Source organism: Psittacula echo, assembly GCF_963264785.1.
Source record: "Psittacula echo genome assembly, chromosome: 16".
Classification (NCBI taxonomy): Eukaryota; Metazoa; Chordata; class Aves; order Psittaciformes; family Psittacidae; genus Psittacula; species Psittacula echo.
This window is the reverse complement of record NC_137752.1, coordinates 6533108-6548511: the sequence shown is the minus strand read 5'-3', so window position 1 is coordinate 6548511 and position 15404 is coordinate 6533108. Positions and strand designations below refer to the sequence as shown.

Below are 15404 nucleotides of genomic sequence, written 5' to 3'. Positions count from 1 at the left end.
CAGTTAGAGAACAGTTGGGAAAAACCCTTTTTCTATCTACCATGTGTCAAATCAACTAGTTTAAACAGTCACAGAGGTACTGAGCTCTCATATGATCTAAACCAAAAGAATCAAACAGGAAAACCTTCATGCTGTTTCAGCAACCCCAGCCAAGGGGTCCATGCTATACCCTGCTATGACGACAGAGCCATCATGAGCTTCTCCCCCTCAACCCTGCCACTGAGGGTATTAGAGACCCCCATCACTCACCCCCATTCCTCCCTCATTCACTCTCGTTCCTCCCTCAGGGCCATACCTGTTTCCACTGGCGATAGGTGGAGAATTCCTGGGATGGAATGAAGAGGCTGAGTCTGAAGATAGGTTTGAGTCCAGCCGGCAGCCCCTTCGACTCAAAGTACTCAAACTCTGCCTGGGACTCCCCGAACACCGGCACATACAGGCAGAGGCAGAGCATCTTCCCAAGCCGGAGCCTCAGCTGCCCTGCTCGGACCCACCGGGAAGGGAAGTAAAACCGAGTGATTCCTAGGAGCTGCTTTCAGTGCGTGGTGGAAAGGAAATGCCGGCAAGTCTCATGACACATGCCTATGAGCAAAGCTGGCACGGGTGGGATTGGCTGCACAAGCCCTGCCCTTCTACTTAAAAGGGAAGCTGAGGCTGTTGAGTCCCACCCAGCAGGCAACGTAGGAGGCGTCCCATTGCTCAACACCAGGCTCCCATGGAGCACAGAGACCTTCCATCAGCTCACCACAAGTTAACTCTTAACCAGGCTTCCCTCTCTCAACCCAAGAGGCTTTGGCTGACATCCAGGGAGGATGTTCATTCGCTGCTCCTTACATCCGATCTGTCCCTTCCGGTCCTGTTTTCACACCTCCAAGAATTTACATACACAGCACAATAGGGACCAAGCTTGAGCACGACCTCTCCCACCCACACAACACAAGAGGACTCTGCCCTCCCTGTCCCAAAAAATCTGCCTCCAGCACATAGAATAGTTAGGGTTGGAAAGGACCTTAAGATCATCCAGTTCCAGTCCACCTGCCATGGGCAGGGACACCTCACACTAAACCATGTCACCCAAGGCTCTGTCCAACCTGGACTTCAACACCGCCAGGGATGGAGCATTCACAGCTTCCCTGGGCAACCCATTCCAGTGCCTCACCACCCTCTCAGTAAAGGATTTCTTCTTTAGATCCAATCTAAACTTCCCCTGTTTAAGTTTGAACCCGTTACCCCTTGTCCTGTCACTACAGTCCCTGATGAAGAGTCCATCCCCAGCATCCTTATAGGCCCCCTTCAGATACTGGAAGCTGCTCTGAGGTCTCCACGCAGCTTCTCTTCTCCAGGCTGAACAGCCCCAACTTTCTCAGCCTGTCTTCATACAGGAGGTGCTCCAGTCCCCTGATCACCCTCATGGCCTCCTCTGGACTTGTCCCAACAGTTCCATGTTATTTTTATGTTGAAACACCCTCAGAGCAGGATGCCATTCTCTTGCTGCTTTCATACATGTTTGGGATATCCAGCTTAAGCAAAAGTTCCACTTTTATAAGGCTATTTTGCTATGCCAGAGTTGATTTGCTTTGATTGCAAGTGCTCTCAAAAGCACTCAATGCCAGCCAGGAGCAGAGATACCTGCATACCAGCATCTCTCTTCTCTGCAGCACTTCAGTTACTAACACTAGTAAAGCCTGTGGAGAAGGCTTGACATTTGTGCTGAACATTCAGACAACCCCTAAATCAAGGGCAGGCTTCAGAACAGCCCCATCTGCTCTGAAGGCCCTTAGCTAAGCATCCACACAGCAGTTACCCCAGCTGAAGAGGTTTTCCTCCTCTTCCAGCTACCATTAAACATTGCAGTCAGATGTGTGCTGTAAAGTGGCCCAGGTAGAACAACACTTTCCAGTTCCTGCCATTTACCATTTACCCACTTTGTAAGTGACTTCCTGAGCTTTCATCAGGAGCAAGCCAGGGAGTGTGGCACACACATCATTTAATGCGGACCTAATTACAGGCTTTTAAGCATTTAGTGGAGTTTGATGCAGGGATAACACCCAGCTCCGCAGTGAGAGTACCAATGCAGTGCAGCAGGTAACAAGGCTGCTCAGGCCACAGTAAATAACTCACTGCTAACATGAGATTGCAAATGAAGTTATAGTCTTGATGTTCACCAAAGATAAGCTGTTACATAAGGAAGATGCAAAAAGCCATAGGCCATAACCAGAACACCATAGCCCTGTCTGCACTTGAAGTAGCCCAGCGTGTTTGCTTAGCTGGTTTAAGCCAGCCCAGTAACAGCTTTTCCCACCACTGCAGACACAGCAACATTTCCTTGTGTTTGCTCTGTCTGTACAGCCTGCCTGGCCAGTGCAAAGTCCAATAAGCACTCCCTTCCTCACATCCTAATGCACAAGGGGCCTTTACGTCTTTACCATGGCATTTTGCTCTGTAAAGAGAAGCCAAGGTCTGCAGTGAGCTGTTTGTGGAGTTATGTGTCAATCACATGGATTGGGAATATTTAATCTGGGGCTTTATTTCAAGGATATTTTAATGGGGTTTTTTTAAGCTTAATAGATCCTGACTCACAGCAATTGGGTATCCTTGAGAATCGTGACCCAAACAGTTCCTACGTCCTCCCCCAGCACCTCATCTACCCCAGCTCTATGCCATGTTACCTAACCAGGCTTAACCTCCTCCCTGCTGACGTCCCTCTGCATGGAAACAGGATGTGTTCAGGGACTCCAGATCCTCTTAAAGATCAGCTGCAGCAGCTCACTCCATGCACACCACCAGCCAACAGTGTCAAGGCCAGGTTGGACACAGGGGCTTGGAGCAAGCTGCTCTAGTGGAAGGTGTCCCTGCCCGTGGCAGGGGTTGGAGCTGGATGAGCTTTAAGGTCCTTTCCAACCCAAACCATTCCATGATTGGGGAGCCTGACCAAGGCAAGCAGCCCACCCCCAGCTCCAGGTAGTATGTGCACAAATATAACTCAGATTTGCTCCACCAAGTCTTAAGATCCTCCGTAGTCCTTCCCACGAGTTGCCAAGCATCAGCGGTAGAGCTGCTTGGTTGCTATGCCAACATGATGCAGATTCCCCCAATAAACTCTGTCTGGAGTTGGCAGCCAGGGATAAAAGGCAAAAATCTGCTCATTTTAGGGAAGAAAAGCCCCATTACTGACGTCAGGAGAAAGGAGGAAGGTAACAAAGTGGAGAAAGCTGATTTTAAGCAGGGTATTAATTACAGGGCAGCAAGCTAAGAACGAGAGCCAGATTAAGGATGAAGTTTATACCAGCAATTCTGGCTGTAATGACAAAAGGAACTTGAGCATTAACAGGTTTTCAGGTTTCACCTAAGAAACCCTGGGTAAATCTGGAAGTACTCAAAAGCCAAGACAAAGCTGCAGGGTCAGTGCTGCTGGGACGCAACAGCCCAAGCCTTGGTCCTGCTCCCCCAGCCCCTGCCAGCACATCACAGCCAGAGCTTCATACAGGAGTTGTATATCCCTCAGTAGCTCTGTCTAATCCTGGTCAAGCCCAGGACAAGGCACAGAGCTCCAAATGAAGTCAGTCCTTTCATATGATACTTCATGATACTTCTTTTCATGATGCTTTTCATGATACTTCTTCCAATGAAGCTGGACCTACATGTTTCTGGTCAATGTGAAGGCAGCCTAGCTGATACCCTCCTCTGCTAAAGGGAGCATGAGATGGGTCCATCTTCCTCATCCCTTTTCTTGCCATCAAAGAAGTTGCAAACTCATTTTCACTTTATTTATAGGATTTGTTTCTTATTTAAGCACTGTTACAAGTTACTCAGCACCCTGCAATCCAAACACTTCACCTTTCCAAGTCACTTCTACTCTTAGAGGCATCTACTTCATCACTGGTTTACTACATCAGCTCCAGGAGGTACCTCCCGAAGGATGGGAGGATGCAGCCATACAAGGAGCAGGAAAGCATGCTGTTTAATTTTGAATTAACTTTGCTATAAAAAAGGTCTCTATAAATATCAAGCGCCAGTGAGCGTCACAGCATGTAACTAACATCCTCCTTCACAGGCAAACCAGCTTGCTGGGCAAGTACACCACGGGGCAGAGGGAGAACCGCCATTGCTTGAAGCTTTCCCTAGGTTCTGCTGACTTGTTAAGCGTTTAGGTTCCGGAAACTAGCTTATAATTAATTGTACAGGACAGAAAGTCCTCCCAAAGCACAAACAAAGAGAGTGCAGTGTCTGAAGGAGGGGAGTTAATCATTGAAGGGACCCCCCAGCAGAGGGAAGAGCTGCAGCCAGCCAAGGCTGTGCAAGGGGAAGGATAGGGACCGGGGAGGGAAAACAACACCAGGACACGGTATCTGACATCAAGATGACCTGTTCCACTGACAACACACAGATCCAAAGTTACAAGTCCAGATGGTGACATCAGGGGCAGATGATGCCTCTCTCCTGTGTACACACACTCAGAGGCCAACGCATCACATTTGCAATCAATATTTTCTCCCACGTCTGCAGAAACAGCCTCCTGGTGAAATCATTTCCTTCGAGCAAGGACCTGAGCAGAAACACCCCAAGGACAGCAAAGATTGAAGAGCCAGGGCTAGGAAGCATCTCTGGTCAAGTTTATTGATAGATGTCAATTCCTTACAGTACCAGACATGGTATTCCGTGGGGCTTTAGCACACAGTTACAGGTGGGTTTACAAACCCAATGCCACACCAGTCACCAGGCTTCTCCCAAGGTCACAGACAACCAGTGGCAGAGAACAAAAGCTCTGTGTGTATGTGTGTGTCCCATTTTCTTTCAACACCAACACACACTGTTTGCTCACGGTGGTTTAGAATCCATCCCTGAGGCTGTAGGAGACTTTCAGATGGGTCATTAGAACACAGGTATCTGATCAAGCACAAACAAGTCATTGCAGCTTAGCAAGTTACTGTCCATCAGCCGAGCCACAGCGACGGCTGGATGCGGTATTAGCCGGCCTGAACTGCAAGGTAAAACCTATCTGCATAATCCCCGACACAGGAGCTTTATGCTGTGTTTTACTTTACAATCAGGGCAGGCTAAAATTACACAGTCACAACCTCCCAGCAGATGGGCACTTACTTCTTAAGCTGCAACAACTCCATTTTGCCACATCCTTATCCTCTAGGTAGTTCTCCGTTAGCCAGTTTTAGGGCTTCTATGCAGCAGAACTTGCCAGGATCACGCAGGAAAGAGGAGATGGGGATCAGCTTTCAGAGAAAGCTTCATTTGCAGGTGAGAACAGATGGACTTTCCATGACTGAGGGACCACTGTTCCCTGCAAGATACCATGGATTCCCAGCCCTGTGCTTTCAAGGTTTTCATCACAGCCTCCTGCAGTTCCCAGTCTCTGCCCTCCTTCAACCCCTGTGCACAAAAGCCCTCCTCCAAATGCACACACTCCTCTTTCTGAAGAGGATGTACAGTGCTAACGGCGATAGGGATGAAGGCAAAAGTCCCTGGAGGTTTTCCAGCCTGATTCAAGCAGGGAGTGGCTTCTGCTTCCCAGCACATAGAAAGCCACCCTGCCTCTTCCCACACAAACCAGGTATTAATCCCCTCAATAACTTCAGCCTGTTTGTCCCCATTTTAGAGAGAAAGCTTACAGCAACAACCATGCCCTGTCGAATACTGGATCCTGCAAGTCATGCACTCCTATCCCCGCTGCAGCCCTTTACTGTTATCCCAAGCTCCCACCACTTGCAGGGGTTATGCCTGCCTCCTTCTCAAGTCACACCCTTGGTTTTAAACCACATGTAGGCAGAGCTGACTGCACCGTCTCCGGGAGATACAGACAGCATTCCCTTCCCATCAAAGCTAAGGCAGACCTGCATTGTACTACAAGCCCAGCACTAAACTGAGCAGCTTTTGTTCGCCTCCCCCCAGACAAAGCCTCACCATCTCTTCTTCTCCACCAATTGGGTGCACCCACCACCTCCCTGCTCTCACACCCCTTGGGAAGTTCCCATCCTAACCCTGATTCCAGTGTCTCCCTGATGCTCCCCAGGGGCAGGCTTTACTCTCCTCTGGGCTGTGCCATTCAGATAATACAGCCGCTTACTCATCTGCTCGGAACATGCTGGTTTTTCCCCAGGCTTTGGAATATTTTGGGATCTATCTGTTCCTTTGCTGGTCTCCAGTGCAGGGGTGGGACTCGCCACTAACCTGCATCATCATTCCCTGCCATCTCAGTCATGTTCCTTACAAGTTGTCCAGGAACCTTCGAGACTCCCGTATTCTCCTTTGCCCCTAAACAGCATTTCCCCCACCACCACCTCTGAACATCAGGTCTGAAAGGTTAAATCCCCCCCATTTCCTCTCTAGCAAGCACACACATGGCACCCTGCTCCCTTTTCCCCTCCCCAAATACACACACCCCCCTCCAGCTACTCACACACTCCACCTTGCAACACCCCTGCTCCCCGCAGACCACACACTCCTCTATCATGTGCACCAGCCCCTGCATATCCCATTACCTTTGGAAAATGCTCTGCGGGTCCAACCACCAGTAGGATAGTTGGTCTCTTTTCAGTGGGATCAGTCCCTCTGTCCTGTGGCTTCCCCAACATCTTTGGCCCTTTCTCCCCGGGGCCTGGAAGTGAGGTGGTGTTTCTGGCCTCATCCTCTTTTTCATCTGCAGGACCTTGGCATATGGCCCTGGGAAAGAAGCTAGACAGAAAACGCCACAGGGTCTGCCGCATTGCTGCTCCAAAGAGCATCTTGGGCAGGGAAGCCCTGCGCGCTCAGGAGCTGCCCGCTGCCAAGGATGATGTGACTGCACTACCAAGCACCCCCAAGATGGGAATGAGCCCGGCAGCCAGCGGGAGCTTCAACCCAGCGACTTCACGGGCTCGGATTCTTTACAGCCCGCTCCTGCGGACGCTTCCTGCCTTTAGAAGTCGCTGCTACCGCAGTCGTGCCTGGCCTGACAAGCAGCTCATTGTACCAGAGCCTCCCAGACCTGATGGCAACAGACAAAGCACAAGACCCCTGGCACGGAGCAGCTTTGGCCGAGATGCTTACGAGCGGAAAGCTCGAGATGAAGCCCTCGGAGGGAAGCTGCTCAGCGCTGCCAATTAACCCGCACGTCCCGGCGCATCCCAACGGCATCGGGCGGGCAGCGAGGCTGAACAACCCAAGGCTGCGTCCCCACTGCAGCAGTGCCCAGCCAATCCTGGCTCCCAACACTGCGGTGCTCCGGAGCAGCGCGCGCAGCCGGGCGGGAGCGCGCCCTCGGCGCAGGAGCAGCCCGCAGAGGAGCGCGCCCCTGCTCCAGGTACGGCTCGAGGTACAGGCAGGGCGGGCAGCAGGACTGCATCCAGAGCGCAGGATTGTCTCTGTTATGGGATCTGATTCCAGAGCTCGCAATCTTCTTTGTTACAGCAGCAGATGGCTCTGCGGGGAGAAGGCGGCTTTTCCCAGCCCTGGCTGAATTAACCTCTCGCTGCTCCCTCTCTCCCTGGTCTATTATAGACTCATCCGTCATTACAACAGCTCTTTGGTGCTGCATTGTGTTGCTGCTCTTGGGCTCCCAGTGCGACACAGGGACACGCTTCCACAGCGTGGATGGCTATTCATCTCATACATGTGTTAAAACTAGTGCTGACGAGTCAAAACAGGCTGAGTTCTGCTGAAGGAGCCTTTATCCATGCAAGGGTAGGGTTAACCAGAGCAGGACTACACGTATGTATCAATATATAAGCACAGAACACATGATATTCCCTGAATTTCTACAGGAAATGCCGTGATTCCCTCTGCTGCCACAGCAGCAATCGCTGGGCTCATTTCCCATATTAAAGTACCAACAGCTTACTTCGTAGTCCCAGACTCCTGTCTGCCTTTGGCATCTGCAGACAGAGGGCACTGCATGCCTCACTTCCCAAAGTTATTACTTTTCCATAAGAGAATAGTCTGGGGTTTAACAGGATAAATGAGTACAGGCCACAGCTTCCATCTCCTGAGGCTCCCAACCCACCATAGCACAGCAAATCCATAGCAAGCAGAAAACCTCTTGTTTTCAGCTTCTGACTTTTGAGAGGGACTGACTGTAGGGACTTTTTGGTTTACAGATATTAGATAGGGAAAATCCAACCCAAAACCTGGAAGTGCTGCAAGCTTGAAGCAGCCAATTTGCAAATAAATCTGGGAGGAAGAACACACTGAACATCATACTTGGGAGCTTGGGGATGCTGAATCCCTTTAACCAAACTTAATAGAACAAGAGACAAGTCCATAGAAAACAGCCCATTATAAAAGAATTCTCCTGCAAATACACTTCAGAATTCCTTAAGAAGAGGAAAACGTTCTTTAATCACAAGGTCTCCAGACAGAACACACAGTTCCTTAAAACTTGACACATACTAAAACAAAACAGATAAAAACGCACAGAATTCCAAGGTGGTATTACTGGGGTGAGGGTGTGGGGCAGCCCTGTCCCTCTCTGAGGAATGGCACCATGCAGATGCAGTAGAGATACGGTCAGATGCTCAGGCAGAAGAGAGTGAGGAATTCTTGTCATGCCTCCAATACCCTGAGCTGCTGCCAATCATCACAACTGCAACACAGGAATTAAGCTGCTTTCTAAAACGCAGCGAATCAGATCCTTTAGGGTGATGACATTTGGAAGTTTCTAACCAACTTCTATCAGCCTGAGGCTGCCGTTTCACAGGAAGCAGTGAACTGATCCCAAGCTTACACTGCTAAAAGAGGTCATTTCACCCCTCCACATCAGCTCTGTGCTTACCCTGCTCTCATGCTTCTCCAAAACCTCATGAACCCAGCCAAAAACTACAGAGCTCTCTGCAGGGGTAACCATGTGAGGTTACTCATGGACGGGGTCCAGGGCAGCGTGACCACATGTAGAAAGGGCTGGCCCCACCACTCAGAGCTATAAGCCGCCACATAGAAGGCAAGCACCCAAAGTGGGACCTTAGATGTGTCCTTAGTGGTTTGGGCTGCTCCTCAAAGACTGATGTGACCTGAAACTTGCAGCTCTTCTGCATAGCATTAGCTTTAGAGGTACACCCATGGCAGGGATTGCTTCTTCCTTTGTTCATGCAGAGATTCCACAGTAAACCAATAATTTGTGCAAGAAATTACACGCCTGGGGTGCAATTAAAGCTGAAACTCAGCAATGCTTCCTTGGCCTTTGTCCTCACTAAAGGAAGCCTCAGAGGAATCCTGCCACCGCACTCATCCACAGAGCTCCTGGAGAACAGGCTTTTCTAATCATACTTAGGAAGAAGAAAAGGGCATTTCTTTTATCAAGTGGGGAATTTTATTAGGTCAGAATAATAAACCAGGTAACAGCAAGATGATTATAGCTGGAGGCAAGACAGCTGCTCTCCTGCAGGGAATTTATAGGCAAGAATTACCCTACAACACCACCACTAAGCCGATCATTCACACATAAGAAAAGATGCAGTGAATACTGAGAGTCCTCTGCCTGAATGGTGACAGAGGAACAGAATTCATGAACACCTAGGCCCCAGTGAAACAGCTTTCTCAGCCTAGGCTTCCTTAGGAGACAAACAGCCCTACAATTCCATGAACAGAGCTCAGGATTTAAGGCAGAAAAGCCCCAGGACTGAGCTAAAAGCTGCCTCTCTGCCAGCACGCCAATCACTGGGGACAAAAGGCAACTGGTCTCAGAGTCCCACACCACCAAACTGGGTAGTGATTACACAGCCAGGGGAGAAGCCAACAATAAAGTCATGTAATGTATCCAAAAGGAGACAAAATCTATGATTTCTATATGAAAAGAGAAAGAGCAAGAGAGTGATGCATTTTGCTTCATTAAAACAGTCTTTTCCTCACTGCAATCTGTCAGAGGGAGGCTCTGATTTAAGCTGTGTCTTGTATCCTCCACATCATACAGGCCACATCTTAGTGCTTGATAAGTCTAAAACTCCAGTCTTCAGGCAGACACTTGCCTTTTCCAGCCTGGTAGCACCAGGCACAAGTTCAGATTGAGACCGTTTGGTCCTAGAAGACTTGTGAGTAAAAGCCCAGCGTTGTCCAGCAGGAATGTGAGGCTCCCAGCAGAGAACTAGCTAACATGTAAAGAATGCAAGGGAGGGGGCGAAGAGAAAGGGGGGAGAGGGAAGGGAGCTGTGCTCAGAGCAATGCAATGACCCTTCTCCTTTGGCACAGGAAAAGCTGCCTCCAGTTCCAGCTCCTTGGGTGACCCCAGAGGAATCAACAGTGACTCGTCTTCCTTTGGGAGATGGCCTAGAAGCACCCTGAGGAGGAGGAGTGCTCCTTACACATGTGCCACCCAGAGATAGCACCCAGCGCGCCAGGACTCTTCCAGGTACCTCTTATCTTCCCAAATGCAATTTCTAGAAGACTAAAGCATTAAGTACTTCCCACTCCTTACAAAGCTGAAGTTAACCCTGAAATATTTTTTGCACCACATCATTAAGTCTAAACAGCTTGGCCATTGCTGCTTAAATAATTAAGCTGTGCAGTGACATCCAACTCCGTTAACATATTAAGGTGACAGAGTACGGTTCAGTGAACACTACACAGAAACCCAGGTCACCTCCTCACAGGAGCCCTGGCACAAGGGATGAGCTGTTCTAGTTGATCTATTAAGGCAAGCAGGGCCAGTGCCAAATACAGATACAGAGAGAGCTGGCCAGGGAGGGGGAAACACGCAGCCATTGCCCAGAGCAGAGGTCCACTGAGGTCATACTGGATGACATGGAGAACCAGGGACTGACCAAGAGAAAGGTCATCCTTAGAACTCACAAACTACAGAATAGCTCCTTGCTGTGCTAGAAAGTTAACCAAGAAAATAGTGAGTAAGAAAATAGGCATTCGGGGCTTGTTCTCACACAGCCCCTGTCCTCCTTAGGCTGAAGGATGTAGGTTCACATTCCAAACAGCTTTGCCTTTCCAAGCAACTCATGATGTAAAAATGACAGCAATTTCTCTTACAGCAGAATTCAGTGTAAGCCACTAAGAGCCAGGAGCTCCCTCCCCAGCTCACCACACGGGACTTGGAACAGCTCTAACATCTCCACATTGACACCAGTTATCACTGCTATGCTCCTCTACCCGAGACAAAGTCTGGGGCATCATTAAAGCATACTGATGTCCCACATTGAGAGGGACAAATACAGCAACAGGACACAAACAAGAACAAAAGTTCATTTACCATTTGATGCTATAAGTAGGTCTGCCTCCCCCCCCTCCTCCCAACACCATATCATGTTAGACTGTATGCAAGAGAGCACCGAACCGCAGCGTCACTGTTTTGTAGGGCTCTCCAACAGGAGACCAAGTCCTTATTAAGGCTTTGATGTCATTTTAGTAACACCCAACAGCTATTTAAGGGTTCTGCTTTCTGTTCAGGCAGATTCATGTTAAAATATGAAAAGAAGCAGTAATTATACTGGGTTTTTTTACCTGCCTTTACCTCAGTAATGATCCAATGTGGATGAGAAGAGTGAGACATTTTCCACTATGTACCAAGGTATTTACTACTCCTGGTCACTAAATAATGCCCCACAGAACAAAGAATCATAGGATGGTTTGGTTGGAAGGACCTTAAGATCATCCAGTTCCAACCCCCTGCCATGGACAGGGACACCTCACACTAGACCATGTCATCCAAGGCCCTGTCCAAACATGTGTTGAAAGATCAAACCCTGCTGCATATTCCACACAGGCACAATCAGCTGCTTTGGGTCAGCTGTACCATTTCATTTCACTCAGGCTCCAGGGATCCTACAGGCATTCACTTCGCTGGAGAGCTGGGAATTCACACACCATCCTGCAGGAAACATTACTCTGCAAGGCCAGTGCCATACAGGATTCCTTTCTGCACGAGAGGCTCTCGCCCCATTCGACGTTTAAAATTGATACGTCAAGCCAAAGCTGTCTTTGACGTCTCACAAAGGTCAGCCAACATCCTCCATTCATTATCACTCTGCAAATAGGACAAAGGTCTCTGCTAAATCAACCTGAGAACCACCAGGCTCCTCCAGCTTGCTCCCAAGGGAGGACAAAAACCATCCTGGATGGATGTCCAAGATTGCATCTCTCAAGAGTTACATACCTGGTCCTGTATATACATGAACATAAAGCATCACTTGCCTAATGCACTGTTGTTTGTTTATATGCAAGGTAAGCTTATGCAAGAGCGAGTTCCTCTTGTATGTGTTTGCATCTCAGAACTTGCTTCCAATCTTTGAACAGAGTGGACATGCACCACTGTAACTGCCAGTTTAACACATTAATCACACCATGGCAGGTCTGATGATCAGAGACCAAGATGGAGAGAAGATTTTCACCATCATGGTGTGAGATCCCCTGTCTCCAGCATCCCTCTCCTCCTGCCCTCCCTGTAAGGGCTCTGGGTGCTGGCAAAGCCACAATAGCAGGCAGAGGGTGCCAGCCAGGCTGCCCTGACATGTATTGTGTCTCAGGGCACTTGCCAGCACAGTGAGGCTCTCACTTCAGGAGGCTGCTGGCCAAGTCTATTAATAACCAACTCCATGTTGAGAAGTTTTCCTGTGCCAAAACCAGTCCCAGCTTTGCAGTGGCTGTCACGAACTCATCTGATTGATTATAAAGAGTTCATGTGAGTCTTCAGCATGCCTAAAGCAGAGAAAGTATGAGAACCCAGAGTTCACACCAACTCAGGCACTTACAACAGATTAAAAGGTTTTATCTACAACTAAATCACTGACCTACAGTTCTGCTCTTGCACCAGGTTGCCCAAGTGCATGAGAACAGGGCCCTCATCAAACCACACATTTCATTACAGAATCCCAGACTGGATTGGGTTGGAAGGGACCTTAAAGCTCATCCAGCTCCAACCCCTGCCACAGGCAGGGACACCTTCCACCAGAGCAGCTTGCTCCAAGCCCCTGTGTCCAACCTGGCCTTGAACACTGCCAGGGATGGGGCAGCCACAGCTTCTCTGGGCACCCTGGGCCAGCGCCTCAGCATCCTCACAGGGAAGAATCCTTTACAAAGAGTAAGAACAAGCCTGCACTCACTACACAGCCAGCAAATATGAGCCTTTCTGCTTGCTCTTTTAATAAACATTATACATAAACACACGGAGTTATTTACCAGGTTGCTGAAAGCAGTTTCACCTTGTGTTAAACTGGCTCAGGAAGCTCCACATTTGTCCTTTAGGATTAGACAGGAAATGGATGGTTGAGGAGCTGATGATGAGTATCTGGCAGCAGAAAGAAGGGCATCAACTCGAATTTCAAACTCTAACACTGCTTCATTTGTTCCCTACAACCTTGTGCTGCTCAAGCCTTTGAGATGAATTACAAAGGCCTGGCTAAAAGCTTCACAACTGCCCCAGCAGGATTCAGGACACAGAAACCATGAAGATGTCTCTAGATGGGTATAGGTTTGCACGGATATTCCAGCCTGGATTACAGAACACTATTGGAATTTTGCTCTTTTTACCATAAACAGGCTTCTGCAACACAACGAAACCTCAGGTCCTCCTTTTCCAGACAACTGTGAATGAAAACCAGGTGACAGCATCACACAGAAAACAGTCTCTGCTTCCTCTGCCCCTTATAATTGCTGGTAATTTCAGTACATTGTGCCCAATATAGTAAAGAGCATACAAAAGTCTTGGAGAGTAAAATAGTTACAGAAATAAAGAGTTTGAAAGGAAGGATTAAATGATGTCAAACAGGAGATAAAGTATTGATCAGAAATAAGATTAAATATGATTGCAACTGCTATATTAGTTCCAGCCATGGAGTCACTTGAGAAAGTGACTGCCCAGATAACTGACCAGCTATCCCAGAACAGCACAGATACAACATTCCTGACAGCTGGAATCATCCAGAGATGTACTTTAAAAGCAAAGATGTTCAGAGGAGAGGCCTCAGCACCCAGAACACTGCAGAGCCCAGCTGCAACAGCACAGCTCTGCTTCTTCAGTACACTGAAAAGTGAACAGACCTTATATGGGAGTTTGGGTAGCCAGAGTTTGGAGATCAAAGAGGAGACACCAAGCTAAGACAGAAGTGATGAAAGCAGATGCAAACATGTCAGCAGAATGGGAGCTGAAGGCAGTTTCACGTGGGGAAGTTGAAACCAGGGGAGCAATATGAACCTGGGAAAAGAAAGTATCACAAGGCCAAGGAGGACATCGTGGTCACTTGTAACTGAAAAGAGACAAGGGTTATGTTTGCTCTGCTCTTAAAGCTGAGTGTTAGTCCAGCAGAAGATGCTCAGCACTGCCACAGAGGAGGAAACTGAAGACAAAGTTCAGTCTGTGTCTAGCTGGGATTAATCCCACCAGCTCAAACTGCCTGGAACTTCAGCAGCAGAGATGAGGTTTTCCAATACCACTCCAGCCCTGTAGTTAATCAGGAACAGCAGGAAAAGTTGTATTAGCAAATACACAACTACTGCCATTGCACATCCTTCAAAAACACATCATCTCCAGACACAAAGTAGGGAACCTAGTTCCTGTTCAACCACCCCTATTTACATTAAGTGCTTATTTCCACTTCCCTAAGTCTATATAAATACTGTCATGAGGGAGGTCAGAAGGTAGCAGTAACAGGAGATGGACTATTGCAGAGGTAGGTGTAATTTAGCAGTAAAGGACTATCCCTTTACACAGGGGAACAAGAAAGCCTTTAAAAGGATTCTTCACATAGTTCTCACTTTACTGCCCAAGCTGAGTGAAGTATGCCGATTGCTTCACACCACCCTGTGCAAGTGCAAACAAGCACTGCTTGAGCAGGCTCACGCTTTGGCACTCTGGATTTGTCAAATGGTTTAAAGATAACAGCCTGGGTTTACATAAGCAGATTCCACCTCAAAGGCCATCCAAGTCCCCCCTTCTCTCCCCCACCACACAAGGCCACTGCTAAAACAGAAAAGCAACGATTTCCCAAGCCAAAACAAAGGGGTTTATCTCAATAACAACTCTCAAGCATTGAAGGAGCCAAAACATTGCTCATTCTCTTTCCAAGTCGGAGCCCAACACTATTATTGTTACCACAAGGCCTTTTGGGCCAGTGACGCAGAGAGATCAGCAACTCACAGCTCAGATCAGCGATAACCTCTCATTTCCAGCCTAATATTTTCTCCATCTGTCTCCAAAACATCAGAAGGCAACTCCCAGCTCCAACGTGCTGCTGCATAGAAGGGAAAATTAAACGCACCACAGGCACCAAGTAATTTCCCAATCACAAGCAATCTGTGTGATTTATGCCTGAATTGGTCTCCAAACACCATGTCCCATACATCAAAAAAGGTTCTAATCTTGATGCTTAAGCACCTTTCTCAAGCGTGACTTGACATGAGTTACCCCATGCTTCAAGGTGCCATTTTTAGCTAAGGATGGGGCAGAAAAAACAGCTAGTTTATTAATAGACCTGCCTGGG

At 48.4% G+C, this 15404-nt stretch overlaps 1 protein-coding gene across 6 annotated transcripts in view; it reads right to left on the bottom strand.

Annotated features, from left to right (window-relative positions):
- The window catches only part of SLC25A25 (solute carrier family 25 member 25), a 40825-nt gene that overhangs the window by 22748 nt on the left and 2673 nt on the right, over positions 1 to 15404 (bottom strand). For 3 of the 6 annotated variants that reach the window (XM_080630651.1, XM_080630653.1, XM_080630652.1), the window contains exon 2: positions 6495 to 6687. The exons of 2 other annotated variants lie outside the window; for them this stretch is intronic. In XM_080630651.1, coding sequence (XP_080486777.1) covers positions 6495 to 6587 — 93 coding nt within the window. In that variant the 5' untranslated portion in view covers positions 6588 to 6687. Of the gene's footprint in view, positions 1 to 295; positions 876 to 6494; positions 6688 to 15404 lie in introns of those variants that run through there. One more of the 6 variants, XM_080630654.1, reaches the window with a different exon arrangement.